This window comes from Agelaius tricolor, unplaced genomic scaffold, assembly GCF_023055355.1.
Source record: "Agelaius tricolor isolate 1412-34295 unplaced genomic scaffold, bAgeTri1.0.p SCAF_3, whole genome shotgun sequence".
Taxonomy (NCBI): Eukaryota; Metazoa; Chordata; class Aves; order Passeriformes; family Icteridae; genus Agelaius; species Agelaius tricolor.
Genome location: NW_027269263.1, coordinates 23,580,976 through 23,607,543, shown reverse-complemented (window position 1 = coordinate 23,607,543; position 26,568 = coordinate 23,580,976). Strand labels below are relative to the sequence as shown.

Below are 26,568 nucleotides of genomic sequence, written 5' to 3'. Positions count from 1 at the left end.
ATGGGATCTGAAATGAATTTAATAGGACATCATCAGCTAGCCTCTGCTGATGGATTTCCTCTTGCTGAAGGTCCTCATTTGTTTGGTAAGTCACCAAACTGGGTTGAAATAGCAAGCTGTCCTATACTCAGAAACCTAGGAGAAAATGGACTGAAATTTCAAGTCAAGGATATTAGGCTGAAATGTGCCAACCTTCTTGAATCTTCAATACCTGTGAGAGGAATAACAAACAATAGATCTGTGGTGTTAATGCAATCCTGCACATTCTTGCTCTCATCACTGCTCACAGTCTCACCTACAACCTGTAGGTTGTTTTTGTGACACTCTTCTAATACTGGAGATCATTTGGCAAAAACAGACCTTTGTATGGAGGCTGGATGTTACCTTCATGTGAGTCACTTAAATCAAGCTGAGCAGATATATTTTCAGTTAATCTGTAACGAAGTTATAGTGCAATGTATTTGTATTGCCATATTATGCAAATTTATGAAAGTAATTTCACCTAAATTAAAATCCCTGTCTTATTACGGCCATTAAAAATTTATCCTATTAGCTTCAGTGCACAAGAAAATTTATAAAGCAGGCTGGAAGATTCTCCTTGCTCCAGTTTCACTGGATTTTTTAAGGCTAAGCATGAGTTTGTTAATAAGTGAAAAATTCTTGGTCAATATTTTATAAGCATGGGTAAGTTGTTTTCTGGTATATGTACCACTAAGAAAAAAAAAAAGATAATAATAAATTGTTTTAGCCTTTCATTTGACAAGACAATGGGTCCTTCATTGAATAAGTTATGACACATTGAGGGCCTCACACACAATACAGACCCCCACAAAATGCTGCAACACTTCAGAAGTTTGCAGTCCAAATAAGACCAGAATTCTGCCTTTTTGAGTGCTGGAAAGACCAACACATTGCAGTTTCACCTGTCTGAAACAGGAGTATGGCCTGGGGCCTGGAAGGAAGGGCTCTGGCACGCAGAGCCACTCCAGCTGCAGAGCTCCCAGGAGTCAGGACCATCTCTACAAGTCAGACCACTTGCAGTGGCCCGGCTCCAGAAAATTAAATTAAAGAATTATCACTAATGGTAGGCAGAACCCACTCCATTATTGAGTGTTACCAGTTTTTATTCCTCTTTGTTTTGGGGCTTGGTTGGAGAAATGTTTTGGAGTTGTTGAAAAAAAAATATACTAACAGCTAAAACACTCCTTTGCTACCTTTAAATTCCAGTGTCAGGCCATGATATACAGAGAGGAGAATGATGTTCAAATTTAGGGTGCCAAATTTTATATCCAGTGATCTTTCAAAACTCCTGCATACGCGAGCTACTTCAGATTTTTATTAATACATTCCTCCCCAATATCTACTTTTTCATTAATTATTTCATTAATTAAAGGAGTAATTATAAGGTTGCTTAAAAATACAAGGAAGAGTGTTAATGTAAAATACTTTCCTTCCACAGGGTAATCTTACTTACAAATTGTGAACCTTTCAGAAGAGGCAATGTGTCTCATTAATGGTGTTCAGAGCTTAGCACAATGGAGATTTAATTCAAACTGACATTTCTGTAACATAAAGAAATAATGTACTAAGGAGTTGAATCAGGGGTCTTATTAGGAAGAAAACTTAGGACTCCTGCTGTGTTTCACTTAAGCTGACTTTTCTTTTGTGGGGTGTCACTCTAATAGGGTGTCTTTTTTGTTTTTATAGCTGGAAAAAAGCCTATCAGAAATAATATGCAACTGAGTGCACAGAGAAAATTACTCATTGTGAAAATATGACTCCATACCCACAAAACACTTGTAGGAAATGGCTTTGTCTCTCAATTCTTTATCTTTGTAAATTATTTGCAATTTTTGTCATTCCATTTTGGCAGGAAGTGACTTGTGAACCCCAGAAAACAGGAAGAAAGTTTTTCTTTTAGATGGTCCTTATAATGCATGTTTCTTTTAGGTCTTCTCATACATTTCAGCTCACAAGTTAAAAATTGCTGGCTTACAGACATTACCCTTTACACAAACAGTCTCCTTTATTCAAAGATGCACGCTCTCATTCTGTAAAAGAACCTTGGAAATACATTTTGTTTTCACTCTGCTTTATTCAGTCGATGGGGAGAGTGTTCTTAGACCTTCAGATGCAAATCTAATTGCTACTCCAAACATTAACTCCGGGTTCAGGTCTTTCAAAAAGAAATGTTGTCAATTCTGAGTTGCTTGTGCTTTGAGCCTCATCACCATAGAAATTCCAGGGCACTTCTACATCCTTTGCCTCAAGACTTTCAGATGCAGCAGGTTTCAGAAAAGAAAAGGTTGTCTGCCTTTCAGTAGATGAAAATTGTATGTTGCCATTTTAAGAGTATATGTCTAAGGTAAAGTATCTCTGGATGTCTTTGGAGGTAGTGTGTTCTAACCATAGTTTTTCACTTCTGCAGTCCCTGGGGAAAGGGCCTCAAAATGCAAATGAGGAAGGATTTTTAACCTAGTTAAATTCAGGGTCCTTCCCTTCCACCCTGTCTTCTTGCAAAACTGCTTTTTTTCTGACTCTCTACTCAGAAAGGTTATATATTTGTGTGGCACCTGAAGTATATACAGTATGTGACTCAAACTGTCATTTCTATGATAAGTAGTTAGCTCCATTTTATTTTCTGTGAAAGCACCTCATATACAAGTTGCTAGTATGCAGGATACTAAATGTGAAACTTCAGATATCAGAAACTGAATTATTTCTAAGAAACTGAAAAGAAAATAAAATTCTTAGTTTGAATGAACACCTATTTCAAGTATTTTCAAGTATTTCAAGTATTCTTGATGGCCTGAAAATGTTTTCTTGTAATGTGATGCTAAAATATAACAAGACAAGAAATGCCAGCCTCACTGTAGATGTATCTAGCTGGGAAAGAAGGTTTTGGGGGAAATGAACACTCTTAAAAGCTGTGGAAAGGATGAGGAACAATAAGAAAAAAAATGACGTGTAACAAAGGGGGTAAAAAAACCTGTATACCTAAACTTCTTAATGAAAGAACAACAAATATAATTGAAAATTAATTGTTGTAGACACAGAACTGGGCCTAAGAGTAGCTTAAAAGACTGACTCCTTTTAGGTAAATGTACTTTTTTTTTTCTGCTTTTTTTCTTGGCTTAGTTTGGTTTGGTTTGATTTGTGGTTATTTGGGTTCTTTTAGTTGTTGTTTTGTTGGGGGTTTCAGTTTATTTTGTGAGGATTTTTGGTTTTGTTTTATGGGATTTGTTTGTTTGTTTGTTTTGTTTTGTTTGGTCTTTTTTTTGTGTGTGTATTTTTAAAATAAATAAGAGTGATGAAAAAGTTGTTAGGGTCAAGTGTCCAAACTGATTAAACAGCTTCAAGATCATAAGATATGTTAAATAACTTCTTGTCTTTGGCACCACCTGGCAGTTGATGCAACATCTGGCTTCATCCCTGCAGAGAAGATAATTAGGCTCATAACTGACCCCCAAATCAAAAGGAACAAACCAGCACAAATTAAAACAGAAAACATTGGATGCATAATAATTATTAAGAGAGCCAAACCAAACAGAGTGGCAATGTGAGTAAAAAAATTAATGAGAAGGACAGATTGGATGTGGCTTTCAGCAACCTACTTATGAGGAAGGTATCCCTTTCTATTTTAGGGTTTGGAACTAGGTGATCTTTAAGGTCCCTTCCAGCCCAAACCATTCTGTCTTGTCATACAGGTGTGTCCAGTATGGTCTGAGCACTTTGGCCTTTTTTTGAGAATGCAACATTTCTCCACTTAAAAACCCTGCTTCCTGTGATATGGGAGTGGTTAATCTATTGCACAGAATCACCTGACCTTACCAAATATTGATTGATAGAAAATTTGTTTGGAACAAAACCACAATAGGTACAAAAATACAATGGCTAGGCTACTTGGAGGCATCCCCTCAAACTGGTAGCCAAATTTTATCCAGGTAAATCCACACTGGGAACAGACATTGTTTCCGGCATCTACAAACAAGTTGCTCGTAATAAAGTTAATTAGTAAACTATACAACCCCTGGTCTGTGTCACTCCTTTCTAATCTTAAAGAAAGTTCTCACAGTGAACAGGACACAGACAAAGCAGAATTAAGAAGTTTTATGTACATGTAGACTTTAGGAGGTCAAAAAAGGAAAAAGAGAGTGAGAAAAGGACTGTGGCACCTTAAGGAGAGTATCTTTCATCAGGAAATGGACAGATTGAACGCAGCCTGAGGTAGGATATTGCCATATTCTCCCTTGGATATTTTTGTTATCTATTCTTGCACTCTTCCTTGAAATTGTGGGATGCTAGTAGGCTTTTTACACCAAGTGATCTTTAAAAGATGCACAAATAATTTGTTTGGAATTAAACCAGGATTTTGATAATGGCTATGCCATGGTTTCCGAATGACCTAATTCTGGATATTGTTATTTTATTATGTTCCTTGATGAATAATGAAGGAGAGCCAGGGGTTCATATTTTAAACCTGCTTAGAATTTAGTTCTCTTTGTTGAACTTTATATTAGTGGAACAATAACTTTTACATTAAAATGTGATCTCATTGTAATTTCTGTAATATTCTGCATAAAATCATATTTAGCTTGTCCAAAATCTCAGTATCATTCTGTGAACTGAAAACAATTTCTTTACTCCTGCAAGGAATATTTCTACAAGTCAAATATTTTTTGAAGCTTCTTGTAAAGTATTCAGTGTAAAATTTAAAGTAACAAAAGTAAAACTCGCTAATAAGTTTCAGTTGCAAGTAGAAAAAAATATTTGTAAAACAATGATCATACACATGTGAAGGTTTCACTTTGTTTTTAGTAAGCGGTCAATATTTTTGTAAAAGGTTTTAATTGAAAAATACTTATTACAAAATATAAGATTTGCAAATTGAAAAAAATATGCAGATGTAATAAACTTAACATTTGTGTGTGCTTAAATAGTCTTTCCTTAAAAATCTGAAAGGTATCCTTCCAAAAGGAAAAAGAGATAAGTGGTTCAAAATATTTAAGACTACACAAACAAAATGTCGGTGTAGTCCAATGTGCTCATTTCTGATTTCACTTTCACTGCTCATGCTACTGCCACTACAATGATTTTACTGGGCTGCTCATGCTTTAGTTGCATGAGACCAGTCCATGCCAGACCTCTATTATATATATATCTGGAGAAAAGCTTATGTACGTTCTGCTTGGTAAGATAAGATTACTTTTCTTCTGTGATAAGAAATTATTTAGTCCAGACTCTCATGTACAGGTCTACAGGTACGTCATGCTCAGGTCTACTTAAAACATACCAAATCAAAACCAAACAAAAAACCCTCAAAACTTCAAGCTAAAGTGGGAAAACCTACAGAGTTGCCACCTAATTATCTTCAAAAATCATACTGGTCTTTAAGCACTTCCCAAAGCTTAAGCTGTGAGTCTGTTTTACATAAAACAAGGCCATGTTCTCTCAGTCTCTCTCAAACCTGTCTGGTTTTCCTTTTCCCTTCCATTGCTCTGAGCATGGACTCAGTTCAGCTAAATTGTTTAAAGTGTCTGATGGAAGGAGAAAGGAGGTGATTTGGGCTGTTTGGCTTTTTTTCCTTTTCTAAACTTAATTAAGACTCTTTTTTTTTGTTTGTTTGTTTCCTTTGGAAGCAGAGTAGAATTAATGACTGGGGAGATTTTTCTAAACATACTTGTAACCCAAATGGCTCTACAGTTCTTTAAATAAACCCCCAGTATTGTCTCAGGATGTGCTGCAGTCCTTTAGTAATCTGAGTTTTTTAACAAGCCCTGATATTTTTTTCCATGGAAGGAATGTTGCCTTCTCTTCTTGCTCTTTCAGAAGCCCAAGCAGTTCAAGAGGCTGGTATACAGCTGTTGTGGAGTTTCCTGTGTATGACAGAAAGCAAAAAGCTAAAAATCAACAGTTTCTTCCTTTTAATTTTGGGATTGTCCCACTTTCTTTTAGCAAACTCACCTAATTACCAATGAGCAAGTGAAAACTTAGATTTCCACAGTGAACAGTTTCCTTTCCAAAGAGATACTGAATGATTGTGTATCCCACAATTAACCCCATATTTACCATCATCAAGGTACCTGAGGTACCTTGACCAGTCTTCATGAGCAGCAGTCTCTGCAAGTGGTAAATAGAGCTAAAATACCACTCATTAAACCTATACTGGATATGAAATCTTTGCTGTCCTCACCCTTTACTTGTTTCATCACTGCTGTGGCTGGCAGGTATCAGTGACAGTCTGCATCTGATGCATGAAGCTGTAGTGTCACTTCCAGGCTCTTTCACAGAGTCCCCAGATGCCCTCTGTGTGTCTATACTCTTTGTTTAAATGGCATAACCTTGGATTCAGGGAGTGCCTTCTGCTACTCTGCTTCTGCCACTGTAGCACTTGGTGCCCTGGCCTCTTCCAGAGCAACAAAAAGCAACCATAATTAAACTAATTGCTGGTAATAAAGGGCACCATTATTCTCATTTGGTTTTGGCTCACCTTTTTCCAGACATACATCTCGCTGCTTATTCTGGAACTGGGACCTCAACACTTGTGATTGGCAAAGATGTGCTGTGGGCTATAGTAGAGAAGCCACAAAAACCCAAAACATGCGCATGGCTTCTGCAGCATGGTAAAATAAGAAGGGCAGAAAGCTGCAGAGCAAAAGTGTGAGACCTTGAAAGTGAAAAAGCCAGTGTAATTAAAAGGTCAGTTCCTGGCATTAACTGAAGTGAGACAAAGGAGAGGGAAGGATCCCCCACAATAGATTTTAATTATTTTTGTCATTACAGATGTTCTCTGTTCTTAACTGTTGGCATTTCTTCATTGTTTTTGATTCCTCACAAAAGAAGGACACTTGTCCGTGACCAATTTTATGTCAGCAAAAATGTTTTTGGAGTTCTTCTGAAGTACTGTTAAGTGATGGTCACCAATGAGCATTAATCTATGATTTTCCTGTAAATACTGCTGTTGATTCAAATAAGACTGGACTGATCATCTTCCTGGAAATATGCACTCTTTTCCTCAGACTCTCTTCTTGGAACTATTGAAAGAATTGAGAGTCAGAGTTTTCATGAAACCGCAAGATGTGGCTCTCTCCAACCGAAAATAAGAAATAGTTTGCAAATAACTTTTAAATTCAGCTTTTCAGCTGTTTGATGTGGACTGGATTTTACCTATGCCATCCAGGGACTGCGAGATGTTGCTGTGCTTGGAGTACAGAAAAGAAAAGAGGGTTCAGTTGTCTGCAATTTAAAATATGCTATTTAATGAGCAAGGTTAAGGTAATCTCCAGATACTGTGTTGATCCCAACAGGAAAGGTTGCCACTCCTTGTGCCACTGCCAGCTCTGTTGCTGGCTCAGAGGTGACTAATGCTGGCTTACAAAGGTGCTTCCCATGAGAGGCTCACTGAGTGGCACAGGGGCTGGGGACCAGGCTGCAGAGTCTGGCTGGCCACTGGAGGCTGGATGGTGAGAAGGTTGCATTTCATCACTTACATTAGGGATACCTTTCTTGTTCTTTCCTGGTAACCTCACCTTCTTATTTCAGGCTCTTCTTGAAGGCTTATTTCATGTTTTCAGTCTTCTAATTAAGCCTCACCCTTGTAATTTTCCCTAGTGAAGTTTTTGTCTGTCATGATGTGTTCATTCAGAATTAATACAAATTAACATGATGTTCGAATCTTGATTTAGCATTCACCAATACCATGGGGTTTTTGCCATTTGTTTGGATTTCTTCCATTCTGCTTTTAGGCCTAATTTGGATTGTTAACTTCTCTGGGGTGGGGTTGCTCTTTCTAATAAACTGAACAATTATATGATTACCTGCACAATATTTTTCAAGATTTTTTTATGTAACTGCCAGTGCTGGACATTTCCACCAATTATAAAGGAGTGTTTGAGAATGAATAAATTATTTTTAAAACTTCTTGCAGTGTATTTGTGTAGCAAATCTGAGTTTAGATAATGCAATCTTTGTGCCTGGTTTTTGAGATAGATGTCTGGAAGCAGAAACTTCTCTGATAACTAAAATTTCATGGTAGTAATAGAAATTGGTTTTGCATTATTATTTTCCAGGTGTCCTTTCAGAACCAATGAGTTCTCCAGTGCAAGAGGCAGATGTGTCACCTTATGCACAGTACAACAATGTGCCATTTCCTCAAGTTCAGCCTCAGATCTCGTCGCCACCTTATTACTCCAACCTAGGCTTCTACCCTCCACAGCATGAGGAATGGTACTCCCCTGGGATGTATGAACTCAGGAGGTTACCCTCAGAGACCTTTTTCACAAGGGAGACAGAGATAATGGACATCCCTGCAGCCAAAAAGCCTAGACTGGGTCACTCCACGGGAAGAGTGAAAGGAGAAGAGCTCTGTGTGGTCTGCGGTGACAAAGCCTCTGGGTATCACTATAATGCCCTGACTTGTGAAGGATGCAAAGGTAGGATGAAATCAGCTAATAGGCACAGCAGCTACTCAGGTTTTTTGGGTTTGGTTTTTTGTTGTTGTTGTTGTTGTTGTTCTGTGGTTTGTTTTTTACTTGTTAATTTTGTCCAAATCGTTAAACATACTAGAGATTTGCATTTGGAGCCTGTGCACCCTGTTCTGCATTTCCCCCAGGGCAGACTGGCAGTGTCTTCTACCATTGCCCTATGGTTATACAGCATAACAGGCCAACCTCCAGCTCTTGAGCACCATTAGCTTTTGGTGAACAGCTTTCTCTGGAGACTGGCAGCCTGGCTCTGCTCTCTGTGGAAGCTGCTCATGCCATTCTCTGCCTCTGGAAGGAACATGCCCATGGAGGCCCCTGGGAGCTGAGTGCTAGGCTGCCCTAGAAAATAGCTAAAACCAGCCCAAGTGCCTCATGTAGTATGCATTGAAGGGAAGTAAAAGCTGTCAACCCCCACCTGCAGGCTGCTCCCAGGGACTCTCTTTCCCCCAGCTCCCAAAGGATATGATGGGCATCTTCAGGTTTGTGAAATTAAAGGATTTCTAGTTCTGTACTTTCTTCTTAGGGTAGCCCCTATCTGTAGGGAGGGAGCTTCTTCAGGAGAAGGTTTTATCTGTAGGACAAATATCTTGCTTCTTAGAAAAATATTATTCACATAATATTATCAGGATAAATGTGATGTAAAAAATCATTACTGTCATGGTAAACATGATTGTCAGATATTTTAGCAGAGAGGGACAAGAGATTATGTCAACTATCATACCTGAAGAAGTATAATATACCTGTGACAAGGCCAAGGTACATTATGGCCAGAAAAATAGTGCCCCATTTTTTCATCCTGTTCTGTGAATAAATATTTCAATAAAATTTCTGTTTTATGGATAAAGACTAAAGCATGGTCACTACCAAATTACTAAAATATCTTAATGTGGAATTCACTGTTATAGAGAGTGGACCTGGACCTAATGTGTGCTTTATCTATCACAGAATCATTTGTGAGGGAAAAACAGATCACAAGATTCGAACACTCGAAACATGAATACAGTCAAGGCTCACACAGTTTATTTCAATAATTCCAATAAATAAGAGATTAATTTATTTCTGCTGTCTGAGTGAATAGTCTCCGAGACAAAAACTGTGAATTAACTCATATTAATGCTGTCATTATAAACCAGGTTAAACTCAATTTTGATGTGACAATTCCAAGTAATGATACAGTTAAGTTAATTCTGTTAGTAAGCTGTTCCTCCTCTTTATTAACTGCAGTATTTAATGTGTGAGAAACTTTTCAAAGACTTAAAATTACAAACTTTGAATTTTGTATAGAATGTTTCTGGAAGAGAGGTTAAAGCTATCAGGTAAATATTCAGACTAAAACCCATGGTGAAAGGAAAAGTGCATCCACTTCCCTACTGATTCAGTTTGAATCACTCTATGTAACCATAATTTTACTGCTTTATTGGGATAATCTATTTTATATTTTTGTTCTGTTTCATGACTGCAACATCAATTACAAAGAATAGTACCCTTGATCAAACATAGTAAAAGTTGAATTACTTAAAGATAATGGATTCTGTTTCTACAATAAATTTTAAAGGTGACTAAAGTACCAGCTGATTCAGTAAAGAGATGTGCTGAGGACAGTAATTCTGTCTGACAAGGCAGAGCAGATACTATGTTTTCTAGATCTCTTGATCATTCTTGTTACCTGTGGAGTTTTTCACATGGGTATACATTACCTTCAAAGCATGGAGACCAAAATTATGCTCGGCACTTCAGTTGTGCTCTTATCAGTGCAGTATAATAACCACCTCACGTGTCTGTGTCTTGAACCTCAGTATGAGATTATCCCTTCTTTTTGCAACAAGACTGCTAATTCATGCTCAATGTGTGTCCAAAATAATATGCAGGTCCCTTTCTAGTGCTCACCTTGGAGCACCTCTGCTCCATTGATGCAGTGGTTGTTCTTATTCAAAGGAAGAAGCTTTGCACATATTTTTATGGGATTCAATCCTCTGTGATGAATATGTTAATTTTTTTTATTATTTCTTTCATGGGTAATGTATTCCATTCTCTTTGGTTTTCTTTCTTGTGCAGATGAAACAATATTAGGATCTTATCTATTGTCCTTATGAGAATATTCATCTGAAGATATTGGCAGGAGTATATATTGATATATATATATTTCTTAATATATTGTCATCCATAAACAAATATGTATGAACTATTTCATTGGTATTTTACATAATATTTACAGCACAAGGAGCAATACACTATGTTTAAACTTGCTACTGTGGAGACCATTTCTGAAACAATCTTTGCAGACTAACATCAAAGACATTCTAGTACAGCCTCAGCCTGGACAGTTATACTGGGTTTTGAGGGCCATTTTTAGATGTTACAGGACAAGTGTGACATAATGTTGTGCTTGTTTAATTAAGCCACAGAATGAGTTTGGTTGAAACAAAAAGCGCCCATCTTTGAGCTCCCTTTCAACCCCAGCCATTCTGTGACTCTATGAAAAGCTAGTTACACATCCCCTCCATGCAGGCTTGCAGTAGGAATTTTTGCAGTATTCAAACCACTCCTGTGCTGCTTGATGTGTCTCACACCAGACTAGAATTCTTCTTGCAGAAAGGGTCCCGCTTTAATCTTCTCCTTACACTAACACCCACCATGGGGGCATGGGGCAAAAGAATGCCAGAAGATGTCTTGATGGTCTGACAGAGCAGAGCAGGTGCTTTGTTAGCAACTGTGAATTTCAAAAACTTTTAAATTTAAAACCCTTCAGAGTGCCAAACAGAGATATTTCCAAAGCTTCCATCCAATCTTTTTACAGCTTCCCTCCTTCAACTTTCATAATTTCCATGAGAAAAAATCAGCATCAGTAACATTGGAGCAGCTCTACCATAATTAATCATATTCATGACTACCTCAGAGCAAAGCAAATTCAACATTTCCAGCCAACATGAGCTTTTTGTAATTTGGCGAGATCAGATAAAAATTAGACTGTGCCAGAAAAACCTTCAGCTTTTGGGATTGCTAACCCTTTGTTAGTTTAACCTATGTTGTTTCAGACTTACCTTTAAATTTTAGTAAAACTCCTCCTGTTATAGAAAGTCACATATCTGGCAGTGTAAATTCATTTTGAATTAGTAGTGGATAATATATACAGAAATTTCATTCATACCAAAAGCTAATTTCCAAATTAGTTATGAAGAAGTCTGTTCAAAAAGACAATGATTCAAGAGTCACTTCACAGAAAACTGAAGCAAGAATAGGGTTAAAACTAGTGTTTGCCAAAAAGAAAAAAATTATTTTGCTTTTTATTTCAGATCATTTCACCTTTGTTTTCAAGAGAAAGTATTTGACTGCTTGAATATTGTTGGTTCCTAGCTTTTGCATCCATATTTTTGCCCTTTTCTTTCTTGTATATCTTAAATAAATTATTTATCAATTTTTTTCTTTCTTCCATCATGAAGTAAATGCACACCTTGTGAATAGGTTAAGTGATAAAGTCATCAATCAGTCTTAGAATGTTATAAATATTGGTGCAGAGCTTTTCAGTGTTTACTACTAAATAACGTATCATAAACGATACGATTTTAAATTTGCAAATAAAACAATCAATTTTATAAAGCAGATGCAGTTGCCTTTAACTGACAGTGAGAACTTACAGCTTCAATCCAGGCTTTTTTTCCTTCCCTGACCAGTAAATGGCAATGTATTAAAACCATGTGAGTGATGAATAAAAATAATGCCTGGGGCTTCTGGAGGCTCTAAGTAATCTGCATTTCAAAAGAGACTGATGCCAGTCAACTGTATTTGTTTGAAAAGCAGCCAATAAGACACACAGCATGGAAGAGATTTCAAGCAGGAATTACTGAAGATTCAGAGAAATGCCAGATTTTTGGGACCAGGTAGTGGAATTGTTTTACTGGTTGCTACACACCAGTGCATGGACGAGATTAGGCAACTATAAAACCATGGGGCAAATTTGGGAAATTGTCATCTGACAATGCATGATCCTTCAAACACACAGACAATTCTTTATATTCACAACTGAATGTGCTTTATGATTTGATTATGGGAGACTGGCTCTTATCTGGTCCTTCTTTTAATGCATTAGAGTGTCAGGTTGGAAAACAATAGTTTTATTGTGCCAGGCAGTGGTGATAAGAAAGCAAAAGCTTTTTGAATAGCTCTGGTTAATATAAATGTACACAGAGCTCTAGTTTGAAGTACAGTATAATCAGTGATGTGGCAGCAGAAGCTCCCAGGAGTTTATTTCAGAAACCTGCCCTCACATGGGGAGGAAAACTGATTCCCACTGTAGTTGATGCTAAATAGTTTCTGCCATGTGAAGGGCAATGTAAGAAGATTATAATGGCACAGTGACTAACACTAAAAATTCAGGAAACATTGACAGCAAAGATTCTGTTGCTTTGTGATGACCCTTATTTAATCACATTTATTATCTTGTCTACCCCATGTTTTGCCCACAGTGCCGCTCTCACAGATGGGCAGCAACCAAATAGGAGGTTTGAACAGACTTAGGAAGGGTCCTCTCAATTTTTTGTATCAGTTGCTATTTGCAGCTATAACTGTGCAATTTTTGAGTGAATACAGTGACAATACCAGTAGAACTACCTGTGCAGGTGAAATTAGGTGACTACTTAACTCATCAAGTGGACAGTACTTAGTGAATAAGGCTGGAGGATCTTGTAAACAGGGGCGGAGGCCACATGTACAATAGGCAGGTACAGTGCAACTTCCTTATTAAACTTGGGGGTGGGTGAGCAGAGCAGTATGTGGAGCTTCTGTTGCTCCCAGGAGCAGGGGGAAGGGTGAAGAATTACTCATCTCTCTTTCTGCACATTCTGTACATTCTGCACATTCTGCATCTCAAGAGACTTAACAGACTAGCATTTTTTTTCACTGGCTTATTTGTATGGTATCACCCTACGGCTCTAGTGCTGGTGCTCAGCCTGCTACAGGCAGGTTTCAGATTTGGGTCTGAATTTTCCCAAAATTCACAGTTACAAGACTTTACTTTGGACTAATGTCTAGTGCTTGGGCTCATTTTAAAAATTATATAACTTGAATACAGTTGTCAGTACAAGTATCAAGATTTTAGTCATCCAGGCACTGACATAAATTGTTGATCTGGCAGAACATGCGTCATTTCAGTGCAGATGGAGGTGAACTTCACCTTGGTGACTTTGCTTCTGAGTGTTTTCTTTCATCTATGTCACTGCTGTTTTGTGCAGGATTCTTCAGAAGAAGCATCACAAAAAATGCAGTATACAAGTGTAAAAATGGAGGCAACTGTGAGATGGACATGTACATGAGGAGAAAATGCCAGGAGTGTCGTCTAAGGAAATGCAAGCAGATGGGCATGTTGGCTGAATGTATGTATACAGGTATTTGCATCATGCAGGCAGAGAGTGCATTAAATACTGGATTTGCTTGAGTGGTCTGGGTTTGACAGTAAAGTTATAAAAGATGTCATTTGGCAGGTGGAAGGTGTATGAAAGAAGATGCCGTGCCTGCGCATCAAACCCTGTTGAAAGACAAATGCACTTGTAAACAATGGGATTTAACTGGTGGTCAGGGATAGAGGGCATAAGAGGTGAGCAAATGGTGAAGGAAGGCCAGTCCTGCACTGGATGACAGCTCTTAGTCTGCTTGAGTGGGAAGGAGCAGGGGAAGTGGGTCTGTGGGAGACTCCCCAGGAGTCAGGGTTTTGCAGTGTTATGGAAGCCAGAGCAGGAAAGTCCTGGCGTTTTTCTTTCCTCCTCTTTCTGGGGCTCCCCCAGTCAAGTTCTTGCTGGCCAAGTGAAAGTTTTGGCACATACACAATGCCATTTTCAAGAAAAGAGCGGGAGTGTTGCTAGCAGGAAGTTTCTGTGGACTTGCCAAATGTATGTTCCCAGACCTCACCCAGCAATCAGGCAAAGCCGGGTAAGGGCTGGCCCTTTTTTATAGTCTCATTAGCTTTCCTCATGGTGCTACAGGCACACAGGTAGAACTCATGGACACATAGGTCTCCAGAAATGAACCAAATGGATTTTAATAATGTTGCATAGTAAAGCAAATATTCTATTCAGACTGACAGTTTATAAATTTTATTGAGCTTCAAGCTGGATAACTTAGAACAATGGGGATATTGAAGTACAACTTTGAACATGTTTAAAGCTTCTCTTTGAGTTATTGCACTGTTTTTGTAAGCCTGCTCCTGTAAACACTCTGTAAACATCTGCTCCTTTGCCTTCCATGAATAAGACTACAATTTATTCTTCTTTATGGCTCCAGTCACTTTAGCATACACGTATGTGTGAAATCAATTTAGGTTCATACAGGAAATTAATCTACTTGGAATTTTTAATATATTTCTATCCTTCAATCTGATCAGAAGATGCTATAGTAACTGTTGGTTATATGAGAAACAATAAGCTCCATCAATATTTCGAAGGTGTTGCCAGCATAATGTAATTAATCTTTCATTCTGCAAATTGAACAGGCTGCAAAGATCCTGAGATAGGACATATTCTTGTGCAATACATAAATATATGAGCAGACCCCACTTTGATGGAAGAACCAATGCATTCTGCGTTGTCAAAGGAAAATAATTCCCCTGTGGAGCTCACCCCTGATCCATTGCTTCAAAATTTTGAGAATTCAAAATAGCTTGAGTCACTCAGTGCAGCAAAAAACCCAACAACCCACTGCTGAAAAAATAAAACCAGGTCAGCGTAAATAATACTGACTGGGACCACATGAAACTTTTATGCTGGCCTATCATTTTCACAAGCTGGCATAGGGGAAATAAAAGCCAGTGGGTGCTGCTGCCATTTGATTCCCTCTCTGCAATGGAAACACGGGGTATCTTGTGTTGCTCATGACTTAACCATAAGTGTGCTCTAATGCACTGCAATGAGGATGTTTGGCAAGGCACCATTTAATGGCTTTAAAGTAGGAGTGTGTTGTATAATTGCTTTTTGTTCAAGGCAATCTAGGACAGTAAAACATGAAACTTCTGGTAGTATAGGGCATTTATTTGAAAAAATATGACTAGGAAATAAAAGGTTACCTTGAACTTTGTTTCACTTACTCATTTTGTAGGATTGTAATTGCAAGCTCTGGGGATTCTTTTTTCTTTCCCTCTGAACAAGGAGCTAAAGTATTATAAATATTTATGGCACAGCTACTCAACAATCTTTCTCCTGCCCTTTATGTGCAAACTACAGACAGACCAAAATTACTACCCATCAATTTCAGTCATTTGCTGTCATTTGGATCTAAACTGCAAGTTTCTTGGGTGAAATGTCTACCTAGGGAAGACCCAGGTTCTGCCACTCTTTTGGAATTATACCCATTGAAACCTAGCTATCTCTGAGCTAAAAAGTGATGTCCTGTCTCACACACAAGTTTTTCAGATGACTTAAATGGAGCCAGAATAAGATATCAAGGTAATACTTAGTAGCAAGAAGCATGAGGAAAATCTGTCTTAATGCTCAAGGTAATATAAAGCAAATTTTCCCTAGAAAAGCAATAGACCAGAACCTAAGCTGGTGGAAAACAGCACAAGCCCATTAACAGCACCAAAGATGCACTGAATAATTTAGAAAAAGAAATCTATGGTGCTGTGTGGCACCACAAATTACATGGCTCGATACCAATTATTATCTCTATCATTCCTATTCCCTCCTTTCAAGGTATTCTTTGCAGGTCTTATTTTAATCATGTAAATTTCCTCTTCTCTCAGCAGTTCAGGTAGGTCATTTTATATAGGGCTTAAACAGGAAATTAAAAACATTCACAACGAGATTCACTGGTTTCATGGTATCTTCCTCCACATCATATACTCGCTGAATGGGCCTCTTTTCCTGCTCTGCATTTTTAAAGGTGAAGAATGGGAAGAATACTTGAGAGAAAAAAAGAAAGAAAGAGAGAGAGAGAGAGAAAGAAAGAGAGAAAGAAAGAAAGAAAGAAAGAAAGAAAGAAAGAAAGAAAGAAAGAAAGAAAGAAAGAAAGAAAGAAAGAAAAAGAAGTCCTATGCTTAAAATAAATAGGTTTATTTTTAGATGAATACTTAGGTGTTTACTTCCACAGATTGTGTAGGGTACCTATTGTTCCCTTCTTTTGTTAGAACAAGAAAATTGATAGTTTTTAGGACATCCAAACAAGGATGCTTCCTGGTTCAAAGTACTGAAATGTAGTCTAGAACAAAAAAAAAAAAAAAAAAAAAGAAAAAAAAAGAAAAAATCCCATACCACAAATTCAAAAATCATTTTTTGCAAGTGAAGCTCTAAAATCAAATCACGGCTTTATGCACTTCTCTAATACAATGAAAAGTAAAATAACAAGACCAGCTGGGTAACTTCTTAAATGCATTTTAAAGGTATTTTGCCAGTCTGAGTTACTTCTGAGTTTATGTTTTCAGCTTTGGTCTACCTGTGTAGGGAGGTAGTAAAGGCTAAAGCCTGGGCATGCCCTCTTCTGTGTGGACTTTCTTTCCAAAAATTGTGCACAACAGACCTAATATTGCTTGAGGATTATTGAAAATATCCAATGCCCTTCGTGTAAGAACAGCTGCACCTCCAGCACTGTTTTGGATCAAAGCAAAAGAACATTACTTTGATGACAGTCTTCCAGTTGTTCCTATTTTTTTGCACTTTGGTTCAGGTCTTGGAGCACAGGAAAGGCTTTTCTCTTCTATAAAACTGAAACAAATACAGTATACTTCCAGCACTAATAGGCTTTTTTGCCTGTAAGAATATATTAGACCTGGTCCAAAGCAAGACCCCTGACATGCTCAGTGTGTGGATTCTGGGCCAACAAAGCCAACTGTTTTCCTCTGCAGATAAGCTCCATGTGGGGTAGACCACTCATAGTGTGTGCCTAGCTTGTCTCAGTAGGATCACATCCAAAGATAGTGACACATTCAGGAGATGATCTGCTCAGGTAAGAGGGTTGTTGGTGTAAAGGGCATTCATGGGCATGTCTAAGTAAAGTACCTCTTCAGTACCTCAGGCATATATCAATCCAATTGCCTTGTGTTGCATTATGTGTCCTAGGTCTCTTAACAGAGATACAGTGCAAGTCAAAAAGGCTACGGAAAAATGTGAAGCAGCCCCCAGATCAGACAGTCAGTGAAGACAACGAAGGCCATGATGTGAAACAAGTAACTTCTACAACTAAAATATATAGGGTAAGAGAATTCTTGTAATAGCTCATTACTATAAGGTGATATGATTTTTGTTAAGTGCATCTAGTACAGTGAAAAAGGGTATTGAAAACCCTCTGGAGCTGCCTGTGTTGATTAAAACTCTATCTTCAACTAAGTCAAGGAAATACCTTGAGTGTAGATGTACTTCTGATATTTTTAGTCAAAACCCTGTAAAGCATCTGTAAGATCCATGCAGTATCTTTTCTGTGGTACATATATCACATACATTGAGGTGTGATATTAAAACTTGAACACACCTAGTCATTTGCTAATCATTTCCTTATTTCTGATAATTAACCACACAAACCTATGCAGTTTAAAAACATTATACACCTCTCTTCTGTACACTACAGTGACAAGAAAACCTCTTATGTCCTTAGTCCCCAAATGGTGAGAAATGGATGTATAGCTTTTGCCTAAAGCAAGCGATGCTACATCTTCACTATGACTGCATTTCATGATGGGCTTTTTTTTTTTTTTTGCCAGTATAGGAGAAGGTAGAACTTACCCCAGAGCAGCAGAAACTTCTTGATTATATTATGGATTCATACAGTAAACAACAAATACCCCAGGAGGTGTCAAAAAAACTAGTAAGTATATTGACAAATTCATTTTTGAAACACTGATAATGAAGTTGAGGATTCCAAGGCAAAAAACATAGTCAGCACAAGTAGTAAGTAGAGCAAACTGTGGGCTTACACTTTAAGTATGCTGAAAGTGGGGCAGAATCTTTCCCATTCAGTCAAAAATTAGACCACATCTTATGAAACTTAAATGTTAAGAAAAATCTTTCAACTGTAGGATAAGACTCTTATGATCAAATCTAATCTTTGCTGATTGGAGCTTTGTTTTTTCCATTTTCAGTGTAGGCAATGATTTGAATTTGACTTGCTGTCAAGCTTCTTTTCCTGTAAAGACATCAGTCCGGAATCTTGAAAATATTTTCTAGAGTAAAAAGACATTGTCTACTTCTTATGCTGCCTTCCAAAATACTTGCTTTTGACAACATTGGAGACAAATTACAATGTTTGGCAGAGCTCTTGCCTGGTCCAATCCAGCAGTTATTGTATTTTATGCTTCTAAAGAGGAAATGTCAGTGAAAATTAACAGATTTTGTTTGGTTTGATTTTCAACAGTTGAATGAGGAATTCAGCGCTGAAGGAAATTTTCTGATTTTAACAGAAATGGCCACCAGTCATGTGCAGGTTCTTGTGGAATTCACTAAAAAACTACCAGGTACATCCAGGGTGTTGGGGAAATATTTGTTATTGCAATGCTTACATGCCTTTCTGTTGCCTTTTGGAAAGATTTGCATATGTTTTAAAGACTATTTAAAAATGCCTGATCCTTCTACACAGATCCTTCTATCTGCTTAGATGTTGTATAAAGTAAAGGTGCTTTGTGGTCAGAAGAATAGTAGACTGAACAATCCAAACTCTGCTACTCCAAGATGTGGCACCCTTTAGCTATTGACAGAGAAAATGCTCGGAGAAAGGATTGCGTCTGTAGAGAGATTTTATTTTTATATATTGCTGCAGTGCCAAATAGTCTGCCTCTAAATTACCACTAACACTTGCTAGACTGTACTTGACTCCCTTTGCTGCTTTTCTAGCTATGCTTCTAGGTTATAACACCCACTGAATTGTGAGTCCCACACAAGAACTTTCTCTAGCTGGTGGCACCAATATTTATGGTCCTTGCCTAGTGTGTTATGGACAAGTACTGAAAATCTGAGTTTATTAGCATTTTTTTAACTCTCAAGTTCATGTTACCTCAAGAGTGAACACTGGGCGTATGGTAGAGGTCCCTTTAACTAAGGAAGGTGCATTGTAACACTGAAAGCAGCATGGCAGTGGGAGTGTAGAGAGCTCTGGTGGAAACACAACAGACAATGTTATGGAGCAACATCAGGTTAGACAAAATTCTCACTATTGGTTATGCACCACCACCCTTTGCTGATCCTCTAAAATACCATGAACACTGAAATACGTGTGTAATCCTCATAAAATCTGGGGAGGTTCAAATTAGTGTCATGTGCTGAAGTCCAGTTTTGAATGTCTGCAGCAATTAGCAAGCCTACTGACACCAGCATCGAGGTTATGCAGATGTGTGGCACCTCACATGCAGGAATTGCAGGACAGAAAGAAGTGGGAGCTGTTTCTGCTGCTGTCTGATTTGTCTATAATGTGTCCTCAGGCTTCCAAACCCTTGATCATGAAGACCAGATTGCTTTGCTGAAGGGCTCAGCAGTAGAAGCCATGTTCCTCCGCTCAGCTGAGATCTTCAGCAGGAAACTTCCCTCGGGACACACTGTCCTTCTAGAAGAGAGAATTCGCAATAGTGGTAGGTACCTTGTTCAATGAGGCAAAACCAAACCACACCATTCCACTTCTGTGTCAGTATTTGGCCCTTGGGAAGCTGGTGAGATTGTTTAGTAGCATTGAGACAGATTTATCTGAATGTTCTTTACACTAACTAGAACAAATCTAACTGAGCCTCAAGTCTGAAGTTCATAGGGTAAAGGATTCTTTACAAGTACCTTGCAACTTTTATGAATAATGCTACATCAAATAAACCTAGTGCATGTCTCCAGTGATAAGAATGAAAGAATGATGAAGAAGAGCTACTACCATTTCAAATTGTTCACATAAAGTATTGGTAATTATGCTTTCAAAGACAATCCCCATAAGCAGAAAAGAAAAAAATATTGTAGGATGTTAGTGAAGATGACTGAAGGCAAGCACCTATTCTTAGGGTTGTTCTGGTAAAATTGAATCACACTGAACAAGGTCCATAGAAGAATTATAAATACAGCAGGTTTTGAGTATGTTTTTTTCTTCTTAAAGTCCATTGAAAGCTCAGTGACTCTGATAAGTTCACTGGTTCTAGACATAAATCGTAATAATTTTGAAAAGCCAAATGGGGCTAGATATTGTTTGTTCCTTATAGCAGAAGTTGTGTTGTACATTATTATGTATTCTTTGTGCTCCACCAATACAATACTGAATGTTTGCTTTTTTTGGTATTGACCAGCGGGCTTTATCCAACCCTCAGATACCTATCAATGAATATTCAAAGGGATCAACAATTCTGAATGAGAGAGTCAGTCTATAGATTCTGCCTTCTGACTTTCCTTTTTAAGGATCAGAAGGAGAAGGGACATGTAACCTTAATATTGGTCATGGGAATGGGCTTGAACTCAGTTCAGAAACTACTACTGATGTAGGGAAAATTAAGCCAATATTTACATAGTTGATCCACTGAAAAGGTTCAGAAAACTTGAGAATAATTCACTAGCTGAATATATGTATTTATTTTGGCTTGGCACACTCATGTATAATTAGTAGTTTTTTCTATTTCTTTCATTTTCATTGATTATAAGAGGGTACTATTTGATGGACTGGAAACAGTGATTTCCAGAGTGATATGAACAACTTCTGGTCCAGGTTCTGCAGGCAGAGAAGTATGCCAAGAAGGCCAGATATGTTTCCTGGAAACTGTAATGAGTTGTCACAGATCCAAATGTCTTCATTAAGAGATTTTTTTACTGGATTATAACCCAAATTTTTGATAAAAATAGGTCTTGGAGAAATGAATCCATATGGCAACATGATTACTGAAAGCTTCTCTAATCTGTACAATGACTATGAAGCTTCTTTGTTCCAGGTATCAACTATTCATTAAAAAAGAAAGCAAAAAACCAAACCCAAAAGCAAGAAATACTTTAATCCAGAACATTGCATAAGCCCTTATGTCACACCAATAATTTTCCTTAGTCATAATGTAAAAATATTCTGTTCATTTTCTGCAGCTATCGAATCCAGATGAGATGCAATATTATATTTTACAAGTTTGTGCTTGACTTCATGATAATACAACTGGCTGGAATACTACATTGTATCCTGCCTCAGTATTATTTACCTGTCATGTTGCAGATTTAAAACAAACACATTTTGTTTAGAACAATTTAGAAGAAATTTGTGTAGAAATTTCAAGACAAGTAACAAATGTGGTATGTTTCCTGCAATTCTTTTTTTTTTTTTTTCTGTGGGGAAAGCTCCAGGGTAAATTAAAAGCAAACTCTTAGAACAAAAACCTGGGCTGAATAGTTCCCAAAAAATGAAACACAATAACTTTTTAAACCTGTATGCATGTATAAATACAAATGTGTAACTTCTTGCTCTTGGAAGAAGCTTTCTAAAATATCTTTCCTCAAGCCAGGATCAAGTTGAAGACATAAGAGGAAATTCTGATGTTAGAACTTCCCCCCCATGTATTACAGAAGGATAATGTATTATCCAGCTTACTGCTGCTGACTGCATTTTTTCCTTCTATTAATAGCCAGAATAAAAGAACTCATATATTTTATTTCTTTACTTAGTGCAAATTCAAACCTACTTTAAAAGATTTTCCTTTGCTGCATTTAATGGGGCTGTGACAATAAAAAAAGCAGCTTGTAAATCTTTGCATTTCTAGTTTAATTACTGCTACTGGACCTATTTAACTTTTAAATAAACTAAACTTTGAAATAGTTTTAAAATATCTACTATAGAAATAGCTTATTTTTGCAGTTTAAACACTCATTATTTTCATGTGTCAAAGTTTAAACAAAATGATAGAAAGGCATCCAAATTCTTCTGTTATCATTGTTTACAGATACAACTTTCAATAATATTTCAATAATCTGTAATATAAATTATAGTAAAATAAAATATTACAAGTATTCAATATTAAAAATATTAAATATTATGCAGTTCACACCCCTGAATGTCATAGAACTCAACACCAGGGCTCTAGGTTTCACGGTAGCCTGTACCAAATGTGACATTAGAGTAGAAATGTAAACAATCTTTTCCAGTCTTAACCAGTAAGGACAAATGCTACTAAAAGCTGCAGCTGCCCATTATCATGTTATAGACTGGTCCAAGAGACAAGAATGGCCAGAAGAGATTAAACTCCTCTTTTTCCATATGCCTCACTGGAAAACAAACAAATAAACACAGAAACAAAAAAGGCTAAATGCAGCAAACTGAAACATATGAAGACAGCAGAGAGCATCAGAAGAAATTCAGTGATGGCTGAATGGGAGTTTGAAAATCAAGATTATAGGTAACAAATGAAAAAATAGCATCAGGATTATTTATGGCTCCTAGTGAGGTCCTAAATATTGTCATGCCAGCAGCCATAAATTATTGCTGTTAGTCAGAATTTCTGTCTGTATATTTTTAGGTACAGACTAATGTCTGAATATCAGAAGTTCTATTGTCAAGCTTTGATGCCTGTATCCATAAAATCAGGGAGGGTGGTGGTGATTCTGCCTAAAAGTCACAAGCTGTCCAGCATTCTGTCACCTGCCACCATGTCCACTTTGAAGCTGCTCTCATCTATTAATATTTATGTCTTCTCTGCTGTGCCTGTATGGAATGTTTGGGGTTTTTTTTTCCTGATAAAGAAGTCAGAGATCTGGTGGTGATGACCTTTGAGCATTATCAGCATTCATTTTCATTCTCATGCTGATGAGGCATACTTTTATTTCTCAGCTTGTGCATTTGCTCAAGTCCTGCTGCACCTCAGAGAATGCCTTTGTTTGAGCCCTGATGGTCTTTCTCTGTAAGCCATTAGGAAAATTCTTGCATTATATTCTCCTGTGACTGAAATCCTCTCCTACACACCCTAATATTGAGACTTAATGAGAAATAGACTTTTTAAATTTAATGTTACTGAGATTTGTTGCCATTTAGTCATCTTATTTGGTGCTTCACTATGCATATACCATATGTGATTGACTCATTCTGTGAAAGGCTGACATTCTAGTAATTTAATGCTTAGTGTTTTTCTGTTATTTTGAAAGTAAATTCTCCCCATTATTGAGCAGTACACTATTTTTAAAAAACAGAGCTGAGATACAGAAATTTTTCTCTGTGAGTATTTGTAGTTTTGCTAAAGATACCAGGTTTCAGTAGTCATGAAAAGATCGAGATTTTTATTTCATCACTTTACTCTACAGAGCAGTTCTAGGAATTTGAGTATTGGGAAATAAAATACTGATATTGACAGAAAGGGAAGAATCTGGACCCAAATTTTAAGTTGGCAGCAGGAGCTCTGACATTGTGAAACACACTGTTGTCTTCCTGGATGGGTTACAGGTGCTGAAGTACACTCAGATCCAAGGGAAAAAAAGAAATAGCCGCACTTTCAAAGCACTGGCAAAAGGCCACCTCCTGCCATCGAATGTGGGATACAAAGTTCCCACTGATTTGGATAAGAGGCTCCTGCAACCAAAAGCAAAGTTTGATATTGGAGCATGGATACTGAATAACTTCCATTGCCCTTGTCTTTTATAATTTGGTTATTAGTACTGAGCAAGGGTAGCGCTTCAAACCCCCCTTGTGCTGGGGTTTGTGCAGAGGAACAAAATGATCTTCACTGACGTGTCCAAAGTGTCTAACCCTCCAAATGGTCATGTGCATCCTCGTGGAAGGAGACACATCAGCCTGTGACTCAAGGTGAAACTGGCACACTGCCCAAAACATTAAGAGATTTTGACCACTCTACATTGTAAAATATAGGAAAGAGCTTTTCTGTCCACACACCTTTCCTGCACAATCTACCACACCGAGTCATCCGGTTCTAGGTACCTGAACCACAATTCAAGTTGCTAAAATTATTTAAATCATATCTACACAATAGATCTACACCCATGGAAGCAAAACAGATGTTAGGAACCCAATCTCTTTCCTTCTGCATGTGTGTTTCTTCAGGCCAAAAGCATTTTTAGACTGTGCCTATGAAGACTAGCTCAAGGCACTGCAGATGCTGCTACTGTGGGCCAGACCACATTTCTCTCTTGACTCTTGACTCAGGCCACTGCTAAAGGAGAGTATGTGGAAAGGTCATTTGCACCCTCCTTACAGGCTTGGTTTGGGGTTTTTTTTGTTTGTTTGTTTGTTTGTTTGTTTGTTTTTTAACTGGGTTTTTTTTGGGGGGTCGGGGGGTTTAAACTAAGGTTTCTTTGCTTGCAATTATGACTTAACAGAGGTCCTATAGATTGCTTTAAAGAAGAGGGGGGTTTGGTACTTGGTTGTGAGTTCTGCTCAACACATGCTAAGTCTCATTTAAGCTGGCCATTTAACCCCTACAAGACAACAGCAGACAGAAAAGAATGTGCCCATGCTCTGGTGTGTCTTCTCTCCTGGCTAGATTTTCCCCTGGTTTGGCACTCAGCATCACAGGGGTGAATTTGGTCAGTGTTTAAAGCACCATTTATGCATTTGAATAGCTCAGAAGGGAGAGCTAATAAGCAGCATGAAAAACAATGCTGGTAGATGGAATAATGTGAAAGATAAAATATAAGTTTGAGTAATTAGAATATTTTATTTGCATAAAGCAGCTACTAATATACCCTTGGATTCATATTCACTAATGTTTAAATGTTTATAAAGAAAAAATGATCTCTATCTATATTAATAACACAGTGTTAGTTACTGTTAATTAGCATTTACTCTCAAGCTTTCTTCTTGCAATAGATTAATTATTCAGTTTTGCAACACAGCCAAAGTAGAAGAGAGAATGCTGCCTCAAAAAGCTGGCAATACTGACCTGATATCACAGTAAATACACATATTCCAGAATTATGTTAAACAGATAATTATTCAGGGCCTGAAACTGCAAACCTTATGATATCAGGTATCAGTCATCTTACCTTTAAAGAGTAATCATAGCCACAAAACTCTAAAAAAGACAAGATCTAAAGTAATGCTGTGCCTTGAACTACAGATGGGCATGAACTTGTGCAAGTAAGGGATGTGAATGAATAATGTTAATGTGTTTAAATCTGCTCTAGTTTGATGCTGCAAAGCTGCACTCAGTAAAGCTTGCATTTCCCAGTGACCACAATTGGATTTACAGCCAGACATATATGAACACAACACAACAAAATAATCAAATGATCTGCAGCACCTTCTGCAGGTGTCTGAGCTGGGTAAGGTAGGAATTTGTATAACACAGAAAGATGCCCCAATGGCATGTGAAGGATAAGCATGTTCTTACTGCTGTAATGCTGCCTGAAACAAGGTTTTTGAAACCTTTTTGAAGAAAGTTAGGAAGGAGGCACTATTAGCAGTGACCAGGAAGCTCTGCCTGCCTGACAGCACTGTGCAGGGCTCTCATCTGATCTAAATATAGAAATATAGAAGGTAAGGCAGAACTAACTTTTCTGTTCTCAATGAAGCCAGAAATATAATTTCTTTTTTTTTTTTTTACTTTTGAGCTATAACTTTGAGGTATGACTTTGGGAAAATCATGTAACTCACTACTTCTCTAGCCTTTCCATTTACAAGCACCAAATCACCTTTAATTCTTGTTCTGATAATCTGAAGTGGCAACATCTCATACAGTAGCTAGGAAAAAAAAGTAAGAACTATAAACATCTGTTTCCTGTGTTTCCTCGTTTTTTTTTTTTTTGGTTTTTTTTTTTTTTTTTTCTTTCTGTTGGAGCTTATTAAAGCCAAACCGAAGCTTTTACAATCACATTAGAAAACAGCTCCCTCTTGTGACAGAAAAGCAATTTGTGTAACGTGCATGCCGGAAGATGAACTAATAGCAGGGAAACTTCAGCATAGGTGGGATGACAGCAAAACTACTAAGAGAAAAGATTCCATTATTCTAGTTCCAAAATTGCTCATTTTTCACGGATTTTTTTCATAATTGTCTTGTGACATATATCAGTTTAAAGATTTTGAAGTTCTGTTCTCCCTTGGAAAAGTGGTAAATCCCTTGCATTGCTCAAACATACCTTTATAATTCCCTTTCATCTCTATGGTTTTATTTCTTTGTTTGCAGTACACTGATGCAGAGTTCTCTGCAGTAATTTCATTTGTTTTCACATCTATACTC

The 26,568-nt window shown here is 37.5% G+C and overlaps 1 protein-coding gene across 3 annotated transcripts in view; it reads left to right on the top strand.

The window, feature by feature from the left end:
* The window catches only part of NR1H4 (nuclear receptor subfamily 1 group H member 4), a 30,136-nt gene continuing 3,568 nt past the window's right edge, over nucleotides 1-26,568 (top strand). Inside the window, exons 1-7 of one of the 3 annotated variants that reach the window (XM_071424301.1) lie at nucleotides 1-85; nucleotides 8,070-8,432; nucleotides 13,712-13,852; nucleotides 17,522-17,655; nucleotides 18,165-18,263; nucleotides 18,810-18,909; nucleotides 19,870-20,016. In XM_071424301.1, coding sequence (XP_071280402.1) covers nucleotides 1-85; nucleotides 8,070-8,432; nucleotides 13,712-13,852; nucleotides 17,522-17,655; nucleotides 18,165-18,263; nucleotides 18,810-18,909; nucleotides 19,870-20,016 — 1,069 coding nt within the window. Of the gene's footprint in view, nucleotides 86-8,069; nucleotides 8,433-13,711; nucleotides 13,865-17,521; nucleotides 17,656-18,164; nucleotides 18,264-18,809; nucleotides 18,910-19,869; nucleotides 20,017-26,568 lie in introns of all 3 variants that reach the window. The other 2 variants (XM_071424300.1, XM_071424302.1) reach the window with 2 other exon arrangements.